At 36.4% G+C, this 17036-nt stretch overlaps 1 protein-coding gene across 15 annotated transcripts in view; it reads right to left on the reverse strand.

The window, feature by feature from the left end:
* Positions 1 to 8731: 8731 nt before the first annotated feature.
* The window catches only part of LOC105342879 (histone deacetylase 4), an 80867-nt gene continuing 72562 nt past the window's right edge, over positions 8732 to 17036 (reverse strand). For 14 of the 15 annotated variants that reach the window (XM_011449959.4, XM_011449956.4, XM_066072850.1 and 11 more), the window contains 12 exons: positions 16583 to 16802; positions 16243 to 16376; positions 15601 to 15706; positions 15288 to 15382; positions 14913 to 14966; positions 14650 to 14705; positions 14031 to 14336; positions 13773 to 13891; positions 13429 to 13562; positions 12717 to 12801; positions 10660 to 10795; positions 8732 to 10310 (listed from right to left, as the gene is read on the reverse strand). In XM_011449959.4, coding sequence (XP_011448261.1) covers positions 10262 to 10310; positions 10660 to 10795; positions 12717 to 12801; positions 13429 to 13562; positions 13773 to 13891; positions 14031 to 14336; positions 14650 to 14705; positions 14913 to 14966; positions 15288 to 15382; positions 15601 to 15706; positions 16243 to 16376; positions 16583 to 16802 — 1494 coding nt within the window. In that variant the 3' untranslated portion in view covers positions 8732 to 10261. The remainder of the gene's footprint in view (positions 10311 to 10659; positions 10796 to 12716; positions 12802 to 13428; positions 13563 to 13772; positions 13892 to 14030; positions 14337 to 14649; positions 14706 to 14912; positions 14967 to 15287; positions 15383 to 15600; positions 15707 to 16242; positions 16377 to 16582; positions 16803 to 17036) is intronic. The other variant, XM_034454423.2, reaches the window with a different exon arrangement.

Raw genomic sequence — 17036 nt, forward strand, 5'->3', positions numbered from 1 at the left:
GGAACTAAAATACACAACAATCTGGTCTGGATAAAGACGTACGGGCTTCAGTCATTATGCATTTCACTCTCCAGATTAAGGAGGCTAAGTGAAAATGTCAGCATAGAATTACTAACCGCTGTGGTTTGTTTTGTTTTGCCTAGAGATAATCATTGCACCCAAAGATGGGGGTCGATCCTTATATTGTCTGCGTCATTTATTTTATTTTTTCGTGGGAGTCGTTTTTTATGTATTGGTAAATAATCAGTGAAGTTATATAGTGCTTTGGTATGATTCTTGTTTAATTAAGGAAATGTAATTTTTTTTTATTCTTTAGAGAAAACATGTTACTTTGAAACAAGAGGCCCATGGGCCACATCGCTCACCTGAGGAACAATAGGTATGATAAAATCAGCTTAATGGAGTCATAATACAAACTATCTGGACAATATACAATAATACATGTTGATCCTGTATAAATAAAATCCATTTTTCCCCTGGATATTCTTATGTTTACAATCATTAGTCCCTTCTCTAACAGGATGATTTTATAGTCATATCATATGTTGAGTATTGCAGTTCTCAAAAAGATCCTTAAAAATTGTTTATATATGGGATATAAACGTACATAAACTCTGAACCTTCTTGTGAGGCCTAAGAATTGTCCTGGGGCCAAAGTCTTAACAATTATAAAGAATCATCTGGCTGATTAGTTTCTGAGAAGAAGATTTTTAAAGATTTACTCTATATATTCCTTTGTTAAACTTTGACCCCCCCCCCCATTGTGGCCCCACCCTACCCCTGGGGATCATGATTTTCACAACTATGAATCTACACTACCTGATGATCCTTCCACACAAGTGTCAGCTTTACTGGCTGATTAGTTTCTGAGAAGAAGATTTTTAAAGATTTACTTTATATATTCCTATGTTAAACTTCGATCCCCCATTGTGGCCCCACCCTACCCCCGGGGGTCATGATTTTCACAACTATGAATTTACACTAACTGAGAATGCTTCCACACAAGTTTCAGCTTTCCTGGCTGATTAGTTTCTGAGAAGACGATTTTTAAAGATTTACTCTATATATACCTATGTTAAATTTCGACACCCCATTGTGGCCCCACCCTACCCCCGGGGGTCATGATTTTCACAACTTTGAATCTACACTACCTGAGGATGCTTCCACACAAGTTTCAGCTTTACTGGCTGATTAGTTTCTGAGAAGAAATTTTTAAAGATTTACTCTATATATTCCTATGTTAAATTTCGACACCCAATTGTGGCCCCACTCTACCCCCGGGGGTCATGATTTTCACAAATTAGAATCTACACTACCTGAGGATGCTTCCACACAAGTTTCAGCTTTCCTGGTCTTATGGTTCATGAGAAGACGATTTTTAAAGATTTACTCTATATATACCTATGTTAAATTTCGACACCCCATTGTGGCCCCACCCTACCCTCGGGGGTCATGATTTTCACAAATTAGAATTTACACTACCTGAGGATGCTTCCACACAAGTTTCAGCTTTCCTGGTCTTATGGTTCATGAGAAGGAGATTTTCAAAGATTTACTTTATATATTCCTATGTTAAACTTCGACACCCCATTGTGGCACCACCCTACCCCCGGGGGTCATGATTTTCACAACTTTGAATCTACACTACCTGAGGATGCTTCCACACAAGTTTCAGCTTTACTGGCTGATTACTTTCTGAGAAAAAGATTTTTAAAGATTTACTCTATATATTCCTTTGTAAAACTTCGATCCCCCATTGTGGCCCCACCCTACCCCCGGGGGTCATGATTTTCACAACTATGAATTTACACTAACTGAGAATGCTTCCACACAAGTTTCAGCTTTCCTGGCTGATTAGTTTCTGAGAAGAAGATTTTTAAAGATTTACTTTATATATTCCTATGTTAAACTTCGACACCCCATTGTGGCCCCACCCTACCGCCGGGGGTCATGATTTTCACAACTTTGAATCTACACTACCTGAGGATGCTTCCACACAAGTGTCAGCTTTACTGACTGATTAGTTTCTGAGAAGAAGATTTTTAAAGATTTACTCTATATATTCCTATGTTAAATTTCGACACCCCATTGTGGCCCCACTCTACCCCCGGGGGTCATGATTTTCACAAATTAGAATCTACACTACCTGAGGATGCTTCCACACAAGTTTCAGCTTTCCTGGTCTTATGGTTCATGAGAAGACGATTTTTAAAGATTTACTCTATATATACCTATGTTAAATTTCGACACCCCATTGTGGCCCCACCCTACCCTCGGGGGTCATGATTTTCACAAATTAGAATTTACACTACCTGAGGATGCTTCCATACAAGTTTCAGCTTTCCTGGTCTTATGGTTCTTGAGAAGAAGATTTTCAAAGATTTACTTTATATATTCCTATGTTAAACTTCGACACCCCATTGTGGCCCCACCCTACCCCTGGGGATCATGATTTTCACAACTTTGAATCTACACTACCTAAAGATGCTTCCACACAAGTTTCAACTTTACTGGATGATTAGTTTCTGAGAAGAAGATTTTTAAAGATTTACTTTATATATTCCTATGTAAAACTTCGATCCCCCATTGTGGCCCCATCCTACCCCCGGGGATCCTGATTTTCACAACTATGAATCTACACTACCTGAGAATGCTTCCACACAAGTTTCAGCTTTCCTGGTCTTATGGTTCATGAGGAGAAGATTTTTAAAGATTTACTCTATATATTCCTATGTTAAATTTCGACCCCCCATTGTGGCCCCACCCTACCCTTGGGGGTCATGATTTTCACAAATTAGAATCTACACTACCTGAGGATGCTTCCACACAAGTTTCAGCTTTTCTGGTCTTATGGTTCATGAGAAGAAGATTTTCAAAGATTTACTTTATATATTCCTATGTTAAACTTCGACCCCCCATTGTGGCCCCACCCTACCCCCGGGGGTCATGATTTTCACAACTTTGAATCTACACTATCTGAGGATGCTCCCACACAAGTTTCAGCTTTACTGGCTGATTAGTTTCTGAGAAAAAGATTTTTAAAGATTTACTCTATATATTCCTATGTAAAACTTCGATCCCCCATTGTGGCCCCACCCTACCCCCGGGGATCATGATTTTCACAACTATGAATTTACACTAACTGAGGATACTTCCACACAAGTTTCAGCTTTCCTGGCTGATTAGTTTCTGAGAAGAAGATTTTTAAAGATTTACTTTATATATTCCTATGTTAAACTTTGACACCCCATTGTGGCCCCACCCTACCCCCGGAGATCATGATTTTCACAACTATGAATCTACACTACCTTAGGATGCTTCCACACAAGTGTCAGCTTTACTGGCTGATTAGTTTCTGAGAAGAAGATTTTTAAAGATTTACTCTATATATTCCTATTTTAAATTTCGACCCCCAATTGTGGCCCCACCCTACCCTCGGGGGTCATGATTTTCACAAATTAGAATCTACACTACCTGAGGATGCTTCCACACAAGTTTCAGCTTTCCTGGTCTTATGGTTCATGAGAAGAAGATTTTTAAAGATTTACCCTGTATATTCCTATGTAAAACTTCGACCTCCCATTGTGGCCCCATCCTACCCCCGGGGGTCATGATTTTCACAAATTAGAATCTACACTACCTGAGGATGCTTCCACACAAGTTTCAGCTTTCCTGGTCTTATGGTTCATGAGAAGAAGATTTTTAAAGATTTACTCTATATATTCCTCTGTTAAATTTCGACCCCCAATTGTGGCCCCACCCTACCCTCGGGGGTCATGATTTTCACAAATTAGAATCTACACTACCTGAGGATGCTTCCACACAAGTTTCAGCTTTCCTGGTCTTATGGTTCATGAGAAGAAGATTTTCAAAGATTTACCCTGTATATTCCTATGTAAAACTTCGACCCCACATTGTGGCCCCATCCTACCCCCGGGGGTCATGATTTTCACAAATTAGAATCTACACTATCTGAGGATGCTTCCACACAAGTTTCAGCTTTCCTGGTCTTATGGTTCATGAGAAGAAGATTTTTAAAGATTTACTCTATATATTCCTCTGTTAAATTTCGACCCCCCATTGTGGCCCCACCCTACCCTCGGGCGTCATGATTTTCACAAATTAGAATCTACACTACCTGAGGATGCTTCCACACAAGTTTCAGCTTTCCTGGTCTTATGGTTCATGAGAAGAAGATTTTCAAAGATTTACTCTGTATATTCCTATGTAAAACTTCGACCCCCCATTGTGGCCCCACCCTACCCCCGGGGGTCATGATTTTCACAAATTAGAATCTACACTACCTGAGGATGCTTCTACACAAGTTTCAGCTTTCCTAGTCTTATGGTTCATGAGAAGAAGATTTTTGAAAATTTCTCGAAAATTTTCATAAATTCCTAATTATCTCCCTTTGCAAAAGGACGTGATCCTTAATTTTCACAAATGTAAATCCCCTTAGGCTATGGATGCTTTGTGCCAAGTTTGGTTGAAATTGGCCCAGTGGTTCTTGAGAAGATGTTGAAAATGTGAAAAGTTTACAGACAGACGGACGGACAGACAGACAGACAGACAGACAGACGGACGACAGACAAAATGTGATCAGAATAGCTCACTTGAGCTTTCAGCTCAGGTGAGCTAAAAACAGATAATTATTCGTACTGAAAAGTAATCATTTCGCTCATTGTTTTAGCCTTAATTGTCTCCGGAGAGCATTTTCTGTCAAATACATCAAGAGAGGTGTAACGCAATATATTGTGAGATTTTGGTCACAGAATAATGCAATATCTTTTGAAATACTATGGTATGGATGGTACACCATATGCCCCGCGTGTATTTAATTTCTCGCCCGTTGAGTATAGATAATCATGGTATGGGTGATACCAAAAGTCATTTCATGCCGCGCTCTTGAAGTTCTCATTGAGTTTAGACAACTTATTGAGTAACAAATGTAGATGAGCTCACTTTTGATCCCAATCTTACACTCACAATAGGAATATACAGTGTTAAAGTGAGAAAAGTGATCTCGTCTTAGTGTTGTGGCACCGGAGCCTAGTAATACTATGCGATATGGCTACGTTGGTATATATCTGTAAGGTTATGAAAATGCTGTATACAGGGAAATGTTTGCACACGTTTTATTTTCGTCATTTTCGCCCTCGTTGTCAGTGGGCGAATTTAAGACTGGGCGAATTACGATGTCTTAGATTATCGCTCTTTGAACACAACTTCAATTCGGGACAAAACTTTTTGCAAATGTAAAAGGGCGAAAATTACACGGGACGAAAATAACCATGTATACAGTAAACTCTCTTCTAAAGTAAGTATACTGGGTTTTGTTTTTTTTTACTAAATTCAGATTATTAATCATTAATCATTTATACATAACAAATTGACAAAATTACAAAATTTTGATTCTCAATTATCTAATTTTTTCTAAAGGACAATACTATGCGGCAAAACTCAGCTTTATCCGTTGTCTATACAAAAAGATGATCAACTTGCTACAATTATGGAATCCGGATAGGGCCATGTAGTTCACTATCGCATCATTTCACCATCGACGTTTGGGTCGATAGTGCGATAATGCGATGACGATGAAGTGAATGCGATGACGGATCCTATATAAAATAGTAATGTTTTTCTCTATATAATGCATTGTAAAACCACCGCCCCTCTCTCAGAGGATATGGGCTAAGTAAGAAAAATGTGAACATATACTTAACTCATGAATCTGCTCTCGCAATACTATCTCAAAGTACACCATCCATACTTTCTTCGGTATGATTTGTCACAATATTTTCTGTGTAGATTAAGAATACCTTGCCAAGATGTGATGAAGAGGTCTAAATGAAATTAATACGGGGGATGAAATTTGCTTCATATGATGGCAGGCGGGACAAAGTTCGATTTAAGCAAAAAGCAAAAGCTTCAAGCAAACACATGTACTATAACTGTTAAATTCGTAAAGACACCAATTAAGGAACCGTATAAACGTATACTGTGGAATCATTAGAATTCGTGATGGCTCAATTTTCGTGGTATTCGTGGGTAGCCCTAATTAAGAAAGAGTAAGAGTTATCTTTCTTACTGAAACTGAAAACCCACGCATTCACGAAATTACATACCCACGAATAAGCAAAAAACCAACAATCCAGCAAAATTTACATCCCCGCGAACGTATATTCAAGCATTTTATAAATATTCATCAAAATCTCGAACTTGCTTCCAACGAAATTACGTCCCCACGAACCAGGAAAATTTTGGCTAATCGCGAACATTTACCCACACGTCTAAAAATGATTCCACGATATTATACCAATAGCACAAGCGTTGTGGTTATTTTTTGTGATATATTTCGAATAATGTTCTGTATGAACAAATCTTAAACCGTTAGAAGCCCTTTAAGAGGGCTGGAAGGTTGTGGCCATTTTTAGACTATGTAAATCTCCTTTAAAAGGAGAGTTATCCAGAAATATATACATGTATATATAGAAAAATATTCAAATCCAAAGCTTGAATATTACGAAATTTTCTGACTATGATTCAAGCAAATTTACGACTTAAAAAATATATCTTAAAATTACAGTACATCTGGCCTCAGGATCATAAAGCATTTTTAGACTTAAGTCTAAATTGCAATCTTTTATAAAATTATTATATTTCATAAAATTACCCTTAAACTTTGTAACTATCAACATAATATAGAGACATTTTCCAATAGCATTGCATTTTTTCGATGTTGTCAATCGCAAGACAATAAGACAGTGTATAAAATTTGACTTAAGTCTAAGACTGCTTCATGATCTTGGGGCCTGATGGACGTCCTGCAGACTCCTTAAGACCGAAAACTGTCTGATGTTTTTTTTTTTTCGCAAAGAATCGGCATACATCTTCTCTAAAGTTCATGAATTGATTTGTTGGTTTTTTTTAACCCGAGAATATGCGATTTATCTAAAAAAAAAAAAAATCACAACGGTCTTATAGTAGATGTAATATCAGACTAATGCTTATCACAAACATTGTAGATTTCTTTTGTAACGCAATTATACATTGTCTAATCGCGAATAAAATAAAATAAAATAAAGAGCACCGAACATTTTAATAAACAATTTCATATACATATGTCGGAAAATTTTTAATTAATAAAACCGAGATTTCAATATCCGCGAAAAGTGACTTTCGCGATTTTACGCGGATATTAATTTCTCGCGTTTAAATAAGAATCTACAGCATGTAGCTGCCAAAGGTAAATTTTTAGACCGCATGCAAGAACAAAGGCATACCACCACAGAAGTGTTTCTAGCTATAAAATAAACCATAAGTACTTTAATATAGTATATCAACAACTGACCAATAGTGTGGCGTAGAGTGATGAAGATTTGATATGACACAATTGACCAGACACTGGCAGCGGCGCTCAGGTGTGAACTACTTTCCGTATGAACTTGAGACCAACATCGATTATTTCCTTATAATCCTATTGTGACTGACACTGAAGAGCCTTCCAGGATATTGAAACAGAATGTGTTTCCTGGCAACGGATTTCTATACCCACGTTTGTGCAATATGAACAAAGGAAATGTTCTATTGTATATATATGAATTGGAGATGTGGTTTTAATGTGTCTTCTCATGCACGAAACATGATTGGATAAGGCAGCAGACATTGCCTTCATAATATACATTTAAATTATCTTTGCTTATTTAATTAATCAACTGACTTTTAAATAGCTCAAGCCATGTTTACATCACAAAGAATTGTGAGCACTGTATCTTGCATGTAACTCAAATTTTGTGATGAGGGGGAAATTGTATATTTTCATATAAAAAATGTTCTCTAAAAAGTACATCTAAAATCGTGTTTAATAAAATGGTCAAATTTAAGCAAAACATTTTCAAATTTCATTTTTTAGAATGCTTTACAATAACATTCTGATTGGTCACACACAAAATTTGACGGTCAGTTGCCAGTTACATGTACAAGCCAGATACTGCTAGATCTTACTGAATGTAAACAATGCTTTAGCCAGTGAGTCAATCAATTCATAACTTATATATGAAGTGTGTATTAAGGAGGCTGTGTGGTCAAAAATTACACATCAGATCTACGTACATTTTTTGAAATCTGATTTGTTAAATTAATCTATAGACTTTAATTCAGTAAGGAGAAATTCCATATATTTTACCTTTAAAATTTGGAAATTTCCCTTTATTTTTATATAGAGCTTTTATTCTAAAGGAGATCTTTACAATCTAAAAATGGTGACGTCCATCAAGTGCTCTTAATGCCATGATAGTAAAGTTGAACTTTTGACATTTGGAACATCAACACCCTGGGATCTTAAGTACATATTACGGTTACTTTGTTGTGAGTTCCAAGTCTCAACCACCATTTCTCTGTTTTTCATCCTTGATATCTGATATTCCAAGACATCTAAAATTAATTGAGTTTGAGACTTATAGAATTTGAGTTTATGATAGCTGACGAAATGACCTATAAACTACCTACATATTTTCATGTTTATTCATCTTTAAAAAGGCAAAATTCTAAGAAGGCAAACAACATGTCAAATCATCTTCCTCACAAAAATTTTGTTTCATTTAACAGAAACTGCTGAAAACATATTTCTAAAATATAATAAAGCAGAACATTCAGAATGGCAGTACAATTTTTCACAAATTTTGTCACATTGGAGTTTTCAAAGTCTTTCAAGACAAAAGAAGATCGGCCATTTTGATTTAGTCTTTATTGTTGATAACAAGTACAGTAAAGCGTCATGACTACCATCTGACAGAACCAGTAATATTGCTGCTCACAATAACAATAGTATGGAGTATCACAAGGCTTAACAACAAATACAGACATAAAACCAAATCTGATTGGTCAAAAAGAATTCCCAGCACTTGCAAAACCAGATCTGATTGGTCATTTACAAATATGACAAAATGTTTTCTTTCAACAACAAAAATATGATTTGATTGGTTAAGATTTTTTTGCACCAACAAAAATACTTTTTTCATGATGATATGAAATTTGATAAATAACATTTTATTTTTTTTCAACATTACATGAAGAACAAATGCACACCAATCAATTCTGGTTGTGCTGGGGATGATATTCATCTTGTTTTTACAGTTCATCAGTATGGTTAAAATATGTTTGCCCATGACAGGACAATGTTGAAGAAAAAGGAAATTGGTGAAAAATATCCAAAAAATTTGATTGCTCTTAACTGCCACAGGCACTGAACAATAAAAAGGTCAAAGGTCAAAATTTACCTGAAATATTCCTCTTGAATTTATGCCAAGGTAAAAAAAGTTGAACCTTGTTTGGCCCATATGATTAAAAAAAAAAAAGAACTAATATAGACAACTGTTGCTCCAAACATGCGCATGATGAAAATGTTTATAAAAGATATGTCATGCCATTGATAAATCTAAAATGAAGACAATGAATTGAAAGAAAAAGAAAAAAATTGAATATATCATTTCAAAATATCTTCTTTTTTTTTCTCTCTCATGAAAAATACTTCACAGAAATAAATGACAACAAGTAAAAATACACATTCTGCTGCAAAAAAGACAAGACAAAAACTGGGTCATTGCTGACGATGAATATTTTACACCTGTTTATTAATTATCAAATATTGACCAACGAAATAAATACACCTGGCATCAAGTTTCCTTTTCTAAGTCATATATCACAGGACCCTAAAAATAAAGACATTCTATCTCTTTAAACATCTAAATCACAAAAAAAAGAGTTTCTCTCAACAATTTCTTCCTTAGAATCCTATAGACATATTTATGATACATGTATACAACTGTATATAAATATATTCATAAATACTTCTCAATGCTACAGACACTTCAAAATCTTTCTTATTTTTCAACATGTACATATAATATCGCGGTCTATGTATCTTGGTCAAGCTTTCCGTGGCATCTAATTGCCGAACACCGATTACTCTTCCTCAGGCTCCCAAACCAATCCAGAATTAAGGCTTTGTGCATTCTGCGTCGGGAACCAACCAAAAGCATTCAAATGACCTGCGGCTACGTTCATCTGACTCGCATTCTTTCTTGGCAGTGAATATGGTCACTGAAATCTCGTAACATCAAAACAGACAACCACCTGCGGACAGTTCTATTTATAGCAACAAGGAGCTAATCCACAACACAGCGGAGATGTGATCTCCATCAGCTGCATGCTTGAGTTGATGTGTGTGCTTGTTTCCATGGTAACAGTTTGTACACAACGGTTAAGACTTGTCCTCTTCCATTGGTTCTGAAGACTCCTCGGACATGCTGCTGTAAGCAACAAAATAAAATTCACAATCAGTGTTTCCACCCTATATTTACTTAAATATATATCATATTTACTCCAATATATATCATCTAGCAAAATAAAGAAAATTTTATTAGGAAAAATTCATCAAATAACAGGAAATGTTTAACCATTTCCTTCCAGCTTAATTATCCTTCATTGTCATTGATTAAATCTAAATGCCGCGGAAAGTCCAAACAGCACGACTTACTTCTTAACATGCAGCTAGACATGATGTTTGGGGTGAATATAATGCCAGGAAGAAAATAAACCCTGTATATTGTTTTCAATTGCAAATTAGTGTCTAATTATATTTTGAGATGTCCCCCTTACCTCTGTTTGGCAGCCACCATTGACAACGACGCCAGCGCTGTAACCGTGTCTGCTTCCTCCATCTCTCGCTTTTGCGCCTCCATCAACGAATAATGAATGGTCCCTAAATATTTCTGGACACAGGGCCAGTGCTTAGCTATTAAAAGAAAAAAACATACTGTGTCAGTAATAGGACACAAAAATAATGAATGGTCCCTAAATGTATCTGGACACAGGGCCAGTGTTTAGCTATTATAAGAAAGATACCGTATTTTTCCGACGATTAGTCGGTATTTTTTTTCTCTGAAGCAGAGCACCCGACTTATCGTCTAAATCGACTTGTCTAACGCTTGAGGTCAGAAAATTGTTAAAAATAGCATTAAAAATCTTGGTTTTAATCATCTTGAGTTGGCTGTGTGCTTGGAAATTACCTTGTTGAATTCATCGTTCATCTTTATTAATTATCGTTTTCACTCATTTGTTAACACCAGTATACATTATAATAACGGTAATTAAAAAAATGGTACATGTCTTTAATCAATTAAAAGTTTTACCGTTCCGTTTTTATAAACACATCGTCACATGGTTCCATATATGACACTAATGGGAAGATAACATTGCGCAGTAAAATTAAAACCAAATTTGAATGGAAAAAATTATTGCAGTAAGTCCGGGGAATGTTTTTAAGTTTTATTATTTTATTAGTAAAGAGTTGTTAGTGAAAAGTATAAATAAGAAATATTTTATGGTCAAATTCAATTTTAAAATACGTAATCGGCAATTATCAATACTAATGTTTATACAGTAGGCTGACATCTGTTGTGCTATGTAATAATCATTCCCTAAGACTAAGATCTATACGGCGTGTTCACTCCCTGTGTATATAAAGAGTACCGTTATAAGAGTGATTAAAGTTCATTGATTAATTATTGTCCAATTCTTTAATTGTTGTTAAATAAAAATTTTAGGAAACGTATGTATGTCGTATATCGTCATTATCAAGTCGTACAAATGATCGATCTATTTCTAACAGTGTCTATGTAAAACAATAGCGTGTAACTACATTACTGTATACAAAGTAAACAAGTTTCATCAAATCATAGTAATTGCTAAGCTTTCTGCACTTGAGATCCCCCTTTGAAGTCCGACACGAGACAGGTGCATGCTTCTGACACCGGAAATTGTTAAACAAACATTGACCACGCGCCGAGTCAACAGGTGGCTGGTTACGTAATGGCGAATACACTGGCGATGGTCAGAGTGGATAATTATTTTAAGGGAATAAAATATTTCTGACAAAGTAAGTTTAGTTTACTCTCATACAACTTGCATAACACGCGATATCGGGAATTGTTTACAATGCAAGCGACTTTATAGATGTTACCGGTATTTGAAAATATGATGCATAAGTATAAAGCGTAATTGTTTAAATGTCAATCATTAATAATAATTGGTAGCAATATCGGGGACATCGTGGCATCATACACTGATAATGTTACTGCAGTTTTATATGCCATTTAGAAGTGATAAGATCGACGTATCGTCTGAATCGACGTATCGTAGGAATTTGTTAAAATTTTGGCTAAAAATGAGCAATTCGACTAGTCGTCCGCATCGACGATTCGTCCGAAAAATACGGTACATATTTTGTCATTTAAAAAATATCTCTGGACACAAAAAATAATGAATTGTCACTGAATATCTCTGGACACAAACAAATAACGGTCCCTGAATATCTCCGGACACACAAATAATGAATTGTCCTTAGATAAATAACATGGCACATAAATAATTTACAGTCTCTGAATATCTCTATACACAGAAAATAATGAATGATCTCTGAATATCTCGGGACACACAAATAATGAATTGTCCTTAGATATACAACATGGCACATAAATAATTTACAGTCTCTGAATATCTCTATTTATAAAAAATAATGAATGATCCCTGAATATCTCTGGACACAGAAATAATAAATGGTCCCTGAATATCTCTGGACACAGAAATAATGAATGATCCCTGAATATCTCTGGACACAGAAATAATAAATGGTCCTTTAATATCTCAGAACCTACCCTGTATTTTAATTGTTTCCTCAAGAGTTTCCTGCCCTGGTTTGCAAGGGGCTCTACACAATTCTTCTTCTTTCACCGGGGGTAGCTGCAATTGAAGAAAACAATGTGACTACAGTCACCTATGGACTCAAATCCTAACTACTTGTCATACAAAGCAATATATCTTCATGCAATTTATGGTTTAGATTTTAACAAATTAATTATTAACCAAGCAATAAAGTTTTGACACATCAGAGGTACAGTGAAACGTGGATATTGCAAACACACTAATAATGAATTCACGCTTATGGATAAATCTTTGTTACACTTCATACATTTTGATAATATATATTTGAAATTTTTATAGCACGTAATGATTTACAATAAGAGTGAATCAAAATTGTTTGTCCCTACAGTTTGACTTTAACATTTTTTTTACCCTAGCACCAAGTATTTAACTTAAATAGATATCTTCACACAATCACTCAATTTCATTAAATTACTACAAAAGAAACCAATACTTTGGGATTTGATGAAGTCAGCTAGGACTACAGTAAAACAGACTTATAACAAAGTGACAGGGACGGGCGATTTTACTTCGTAATAAACTTAATTCGTCATATCAGTCAGCTTCACAATATGATCAAACCCACAGAAAATGGAAATTACTTCACTATAAGCACCAATTTATTAAAAGCATGTTTGCAATAAGTGTGTTTTACAACATATTTACCTCATCTCCAAGAAGAGCTTTAATACAGAGTTCTGTGGCATCACAGATTGACGGCAGGTCGTAACCTCCCTCTAGGGCCAGAACCAGTCTACCGTCTGCTAGAGACATCAACTCGCGGGTCATGTGACCAAAACCTTAAATGAAGATAACAAATTGATAGAAAAATAAAGAAATTTTGAAATTACAACTTTTTGAGATATATTTGACAAATAAGCTTTTGGTTTCTTAATTCTCCCAAAAATCCAAACCAGTATTACAACTGTTCTGAGTATTTTTTTCTTCTTATCATTTGGGTAGAAATAGCATTATCAGAAAAATCAGTAAATAAGGCTATAAATATTTACATGCTGAGGAGACATTGTAACCTCCAAGTGGGGGAGGGTGACCAATGGCTGCATCGAATCCGGCCGAAATCAACACAATGTCGGGGTTAAACTCCTTGGCGATAGGCATCAGAATAGTTCTACAAGAAACACAGAAATCTCGTAGTTAGCAATTTACGTCTGATGTATGTGCAAGGGGCACCAGAATCATGCAAAAATGAAGCTTTCTGCAGTAGACCAAGGTGAAAAAAAGAAAGAGAGAATTCCCTCCACCCTTACCTAAAGGCAGCAAGGTATTCTGCATCCCCCATGGGAGGATTGAGGGCTCCCCCAAATGCAATGTTGACATTGAACCCGAGGCCGTCCCCTGATCCACAGTCCGTTGGATTACCGGTCCCGGGGAAAAAGTTCCCATTGTCATGGCGATGAATAGATATGTACAACACATTGGGGTCATTGAAAAAGTTTTGCTGGGTGGAGTTGCCATGGTGAACATCCCAATCCACAATCAAGATCTTGTTCACTTTTGATTTCTCTTTTAGCTGTTTGGCTGCTATGGCAACAGAATTAAAATAACAGAATCCCCTGAAAAGCAAAAAAATAAAAGTAAACATAATAATCGTACAACACATTTATGATATTGCAAGAGACACTACTCTTTTAACTTTCTCACTATTTACCTGAAGCATTCAAGTTTTTTGTTTTGAGTTGCAACATTATTTCGAGAATTTAAACCAGACCAAAGCTATTCCTATTCAAGAATCTGCACAAATTGATTTAAATCTGCCTTGGCTTTATAATATAGCATTCAACATATAGCATCAATATTTCAAAATGAAATTGAAAGTAAGAGTTTTTAGTCAGAGTTATCTCTCTTTGCCCTGTAACTACCACTTACATTGGTGTGCTCATTTCCGCGTGGTGTCCAGGCGGTCTAACCACAGCGAAACCATTCTGTAAAAAGAAAGCCAGTGTCAGATTATACAGATAATCAGTCAATTTATTCCTAACATGCATGCATCTGAGTAAAAAATAAAACCCCTTTATCAGAACAAAAGCAGAAAACTGTCATAGAATTGATAAATCTTTTAATATTATTTTCATTATAAAATGGAGAAACTAGAATTTTTTTGGATTAGGAATCTCCTCCACTGCACATACCTTCAGATCCTTGTTAGCGACTCTTAATGCTAGCTCCGTGACACATCCTGCAGCCTGGAATATCAAATAAAGCAGTGTTATTATTGAACATTTATGGGAAACCATGTGTTTTAGATGCTATCAGAATATTGTGTGTGTAGGAGAGAGAAAGAGAGAGAATGTTCAAATGAAAGAGAAAGAGAGATATTTTTTTAGATAGAAAAGACACAGCGAAAATGAGTGAGAAAAAAGAGTAGACATTTAAACAGAAAGTGTAAGATTAGTTTATCTGAGAGAGAGAGAGAGAGAGAGAGAGAGAGAGAGAGAGAGAGAGAGAGAGAGAGAGAGAGAGAGAGAGAGAGAGAGAGAGAATATGGATGTGTGGAGGGGTCTTACCATCCTGACAGCTGTGTATGTATGCATTTCATTCCACACTGTGTCAGAGTCAACTCCTATTCCTCCACAAGGCAGTATGCAAAATTGAACATGATCTGTAAAAAAAAAAAATTCAGACACAATTAATATTAACTCGACACAACAAACCAGTTATAAATATTTAACTAAATTTTTCGACACTGGCCCATGCGTAAAAAATTATTCACCCCAAACCAGATTATTACTAGTGTAGTGTAAAATACGGTCCTCACAAAAAAGTTAGTTTTCAGTATACAGTACATGTAAATAATAATCGACTGTGATGTTCACTGACCAAGTAGTCTATGTCGATGCATGGGGTTGGTGCCGTATAGTATCGTATGAAGCTCCGAATGACAACTTTGAAGCTCTTCAATCGTCGCCCGACGACTTTTGATTTTCTGAAGAAAAAAATAAAAACCCTTAGTGAAATTCTATTGTCAAAATAAAGGAGCTTGATCAAGTGGACATCATTTATAGAGATGTATTCTAACTAAATGAGGATCAAATGGATAGCATTAAGAGAGATGTATTCTAACTAAATGAGACCGGTAGTCTGTTTTTTTTAAAAACTAGAAATGGGCGATACAAGGGGGGGGGGGGGGTTGCTTGCTACTTACTACACATCTACATGTCTTGAGTGTTGTTGGGGGTGGGGTTGTGTGTGTTTTACATGGGGGGTGGGGATGGATACTTACTTTATACTGTGAGGAGATGGGGAGGGGGATGTGGTTGGGGGATGGTGTTGATTACTTACTTCACATCATGAGGAGAGGGGGATGGGGATGTGGTTTAGGGGGTGGGGTTGGACACTTACTTCATCCTGTGAGGGGAGGGGTTGAAGATGTGGTCTAGAGTGGTGGGGATGGATACCTACTTCACATCATGAGGGGATGGGGTGGGGGATGTGGTGGGGGGGGGGGGGGGGGTTACTTACTTCACACCGGTTGACGAGGCCAGTCTCCTGTAGTCGTGACCAGATACTCTGTAAGCGAGCGGCATTCTCGGGATGGTTAGCATGATTACCACACGTACACTCGTGTTTCTGCATGATTGAATCATAGGCAATACCTGTAAACAGAGCAGTCACCCACATTAAGAATGATTTCTAAATGCTCATAATTACACCATATTTCAACTACTGCATGTGTACAATTAAACTCATTGACATCTACTGTGAATGATTTCTAAATGCTTATAATTACACCATATTTAAATTACTGCATGTGTACAATTAAAATAACTGACATCTAACGTGAAATGGGCTGGTCTCTCACCTGTGGTGTATCTATATGAGATGGGGGTGGGTTCCTGGGGTTCGGGGGGTGGGATGGACAGGACCAGCGGACTAGACTGGGTGCGGGCCAGTGGTCGGTGGTGGGAAGGCCCCTTGTGTCGGGGCTTCAGGTTCAACTGCATCTCCTTTTCCTCAATGTACGACTCCTCCATCCTCTCCCGCATCTCCTCATTCATCTGCTCCCGAGATTCACGCATCTCCTGTAAAATGTTGTGATTCAAATAAATGAAATGCACATACCTTGTATGCAATCCTAATTCTTGCAATGATTGTAATACAATGGTTAATACAAAATAATAAATCAAATGACTTCAATTGGCCTGTACCTGAGCCTGTTTGACTTTTTACCAATCAACCCCTTATGCCCACATTTCTCAATAATCCTACACATAACTATTAAATGCCCCCCTCCCAAACCCAACCCAAAGATTTTA

Source organism: Magallana gigas, chromosome 10 (genome assembly GCF_963853765.1).
Source record: "Magallana gigas chromosome 10, xbMagGiga1.1, whole genome shotgun sequence".
Classification (NCBI taxonomy): Eukaryota; Metazoa; Mollusca; class Bivalvia; order Ostreida; family Ostreidae; genus Magallana; species Magallana gigas.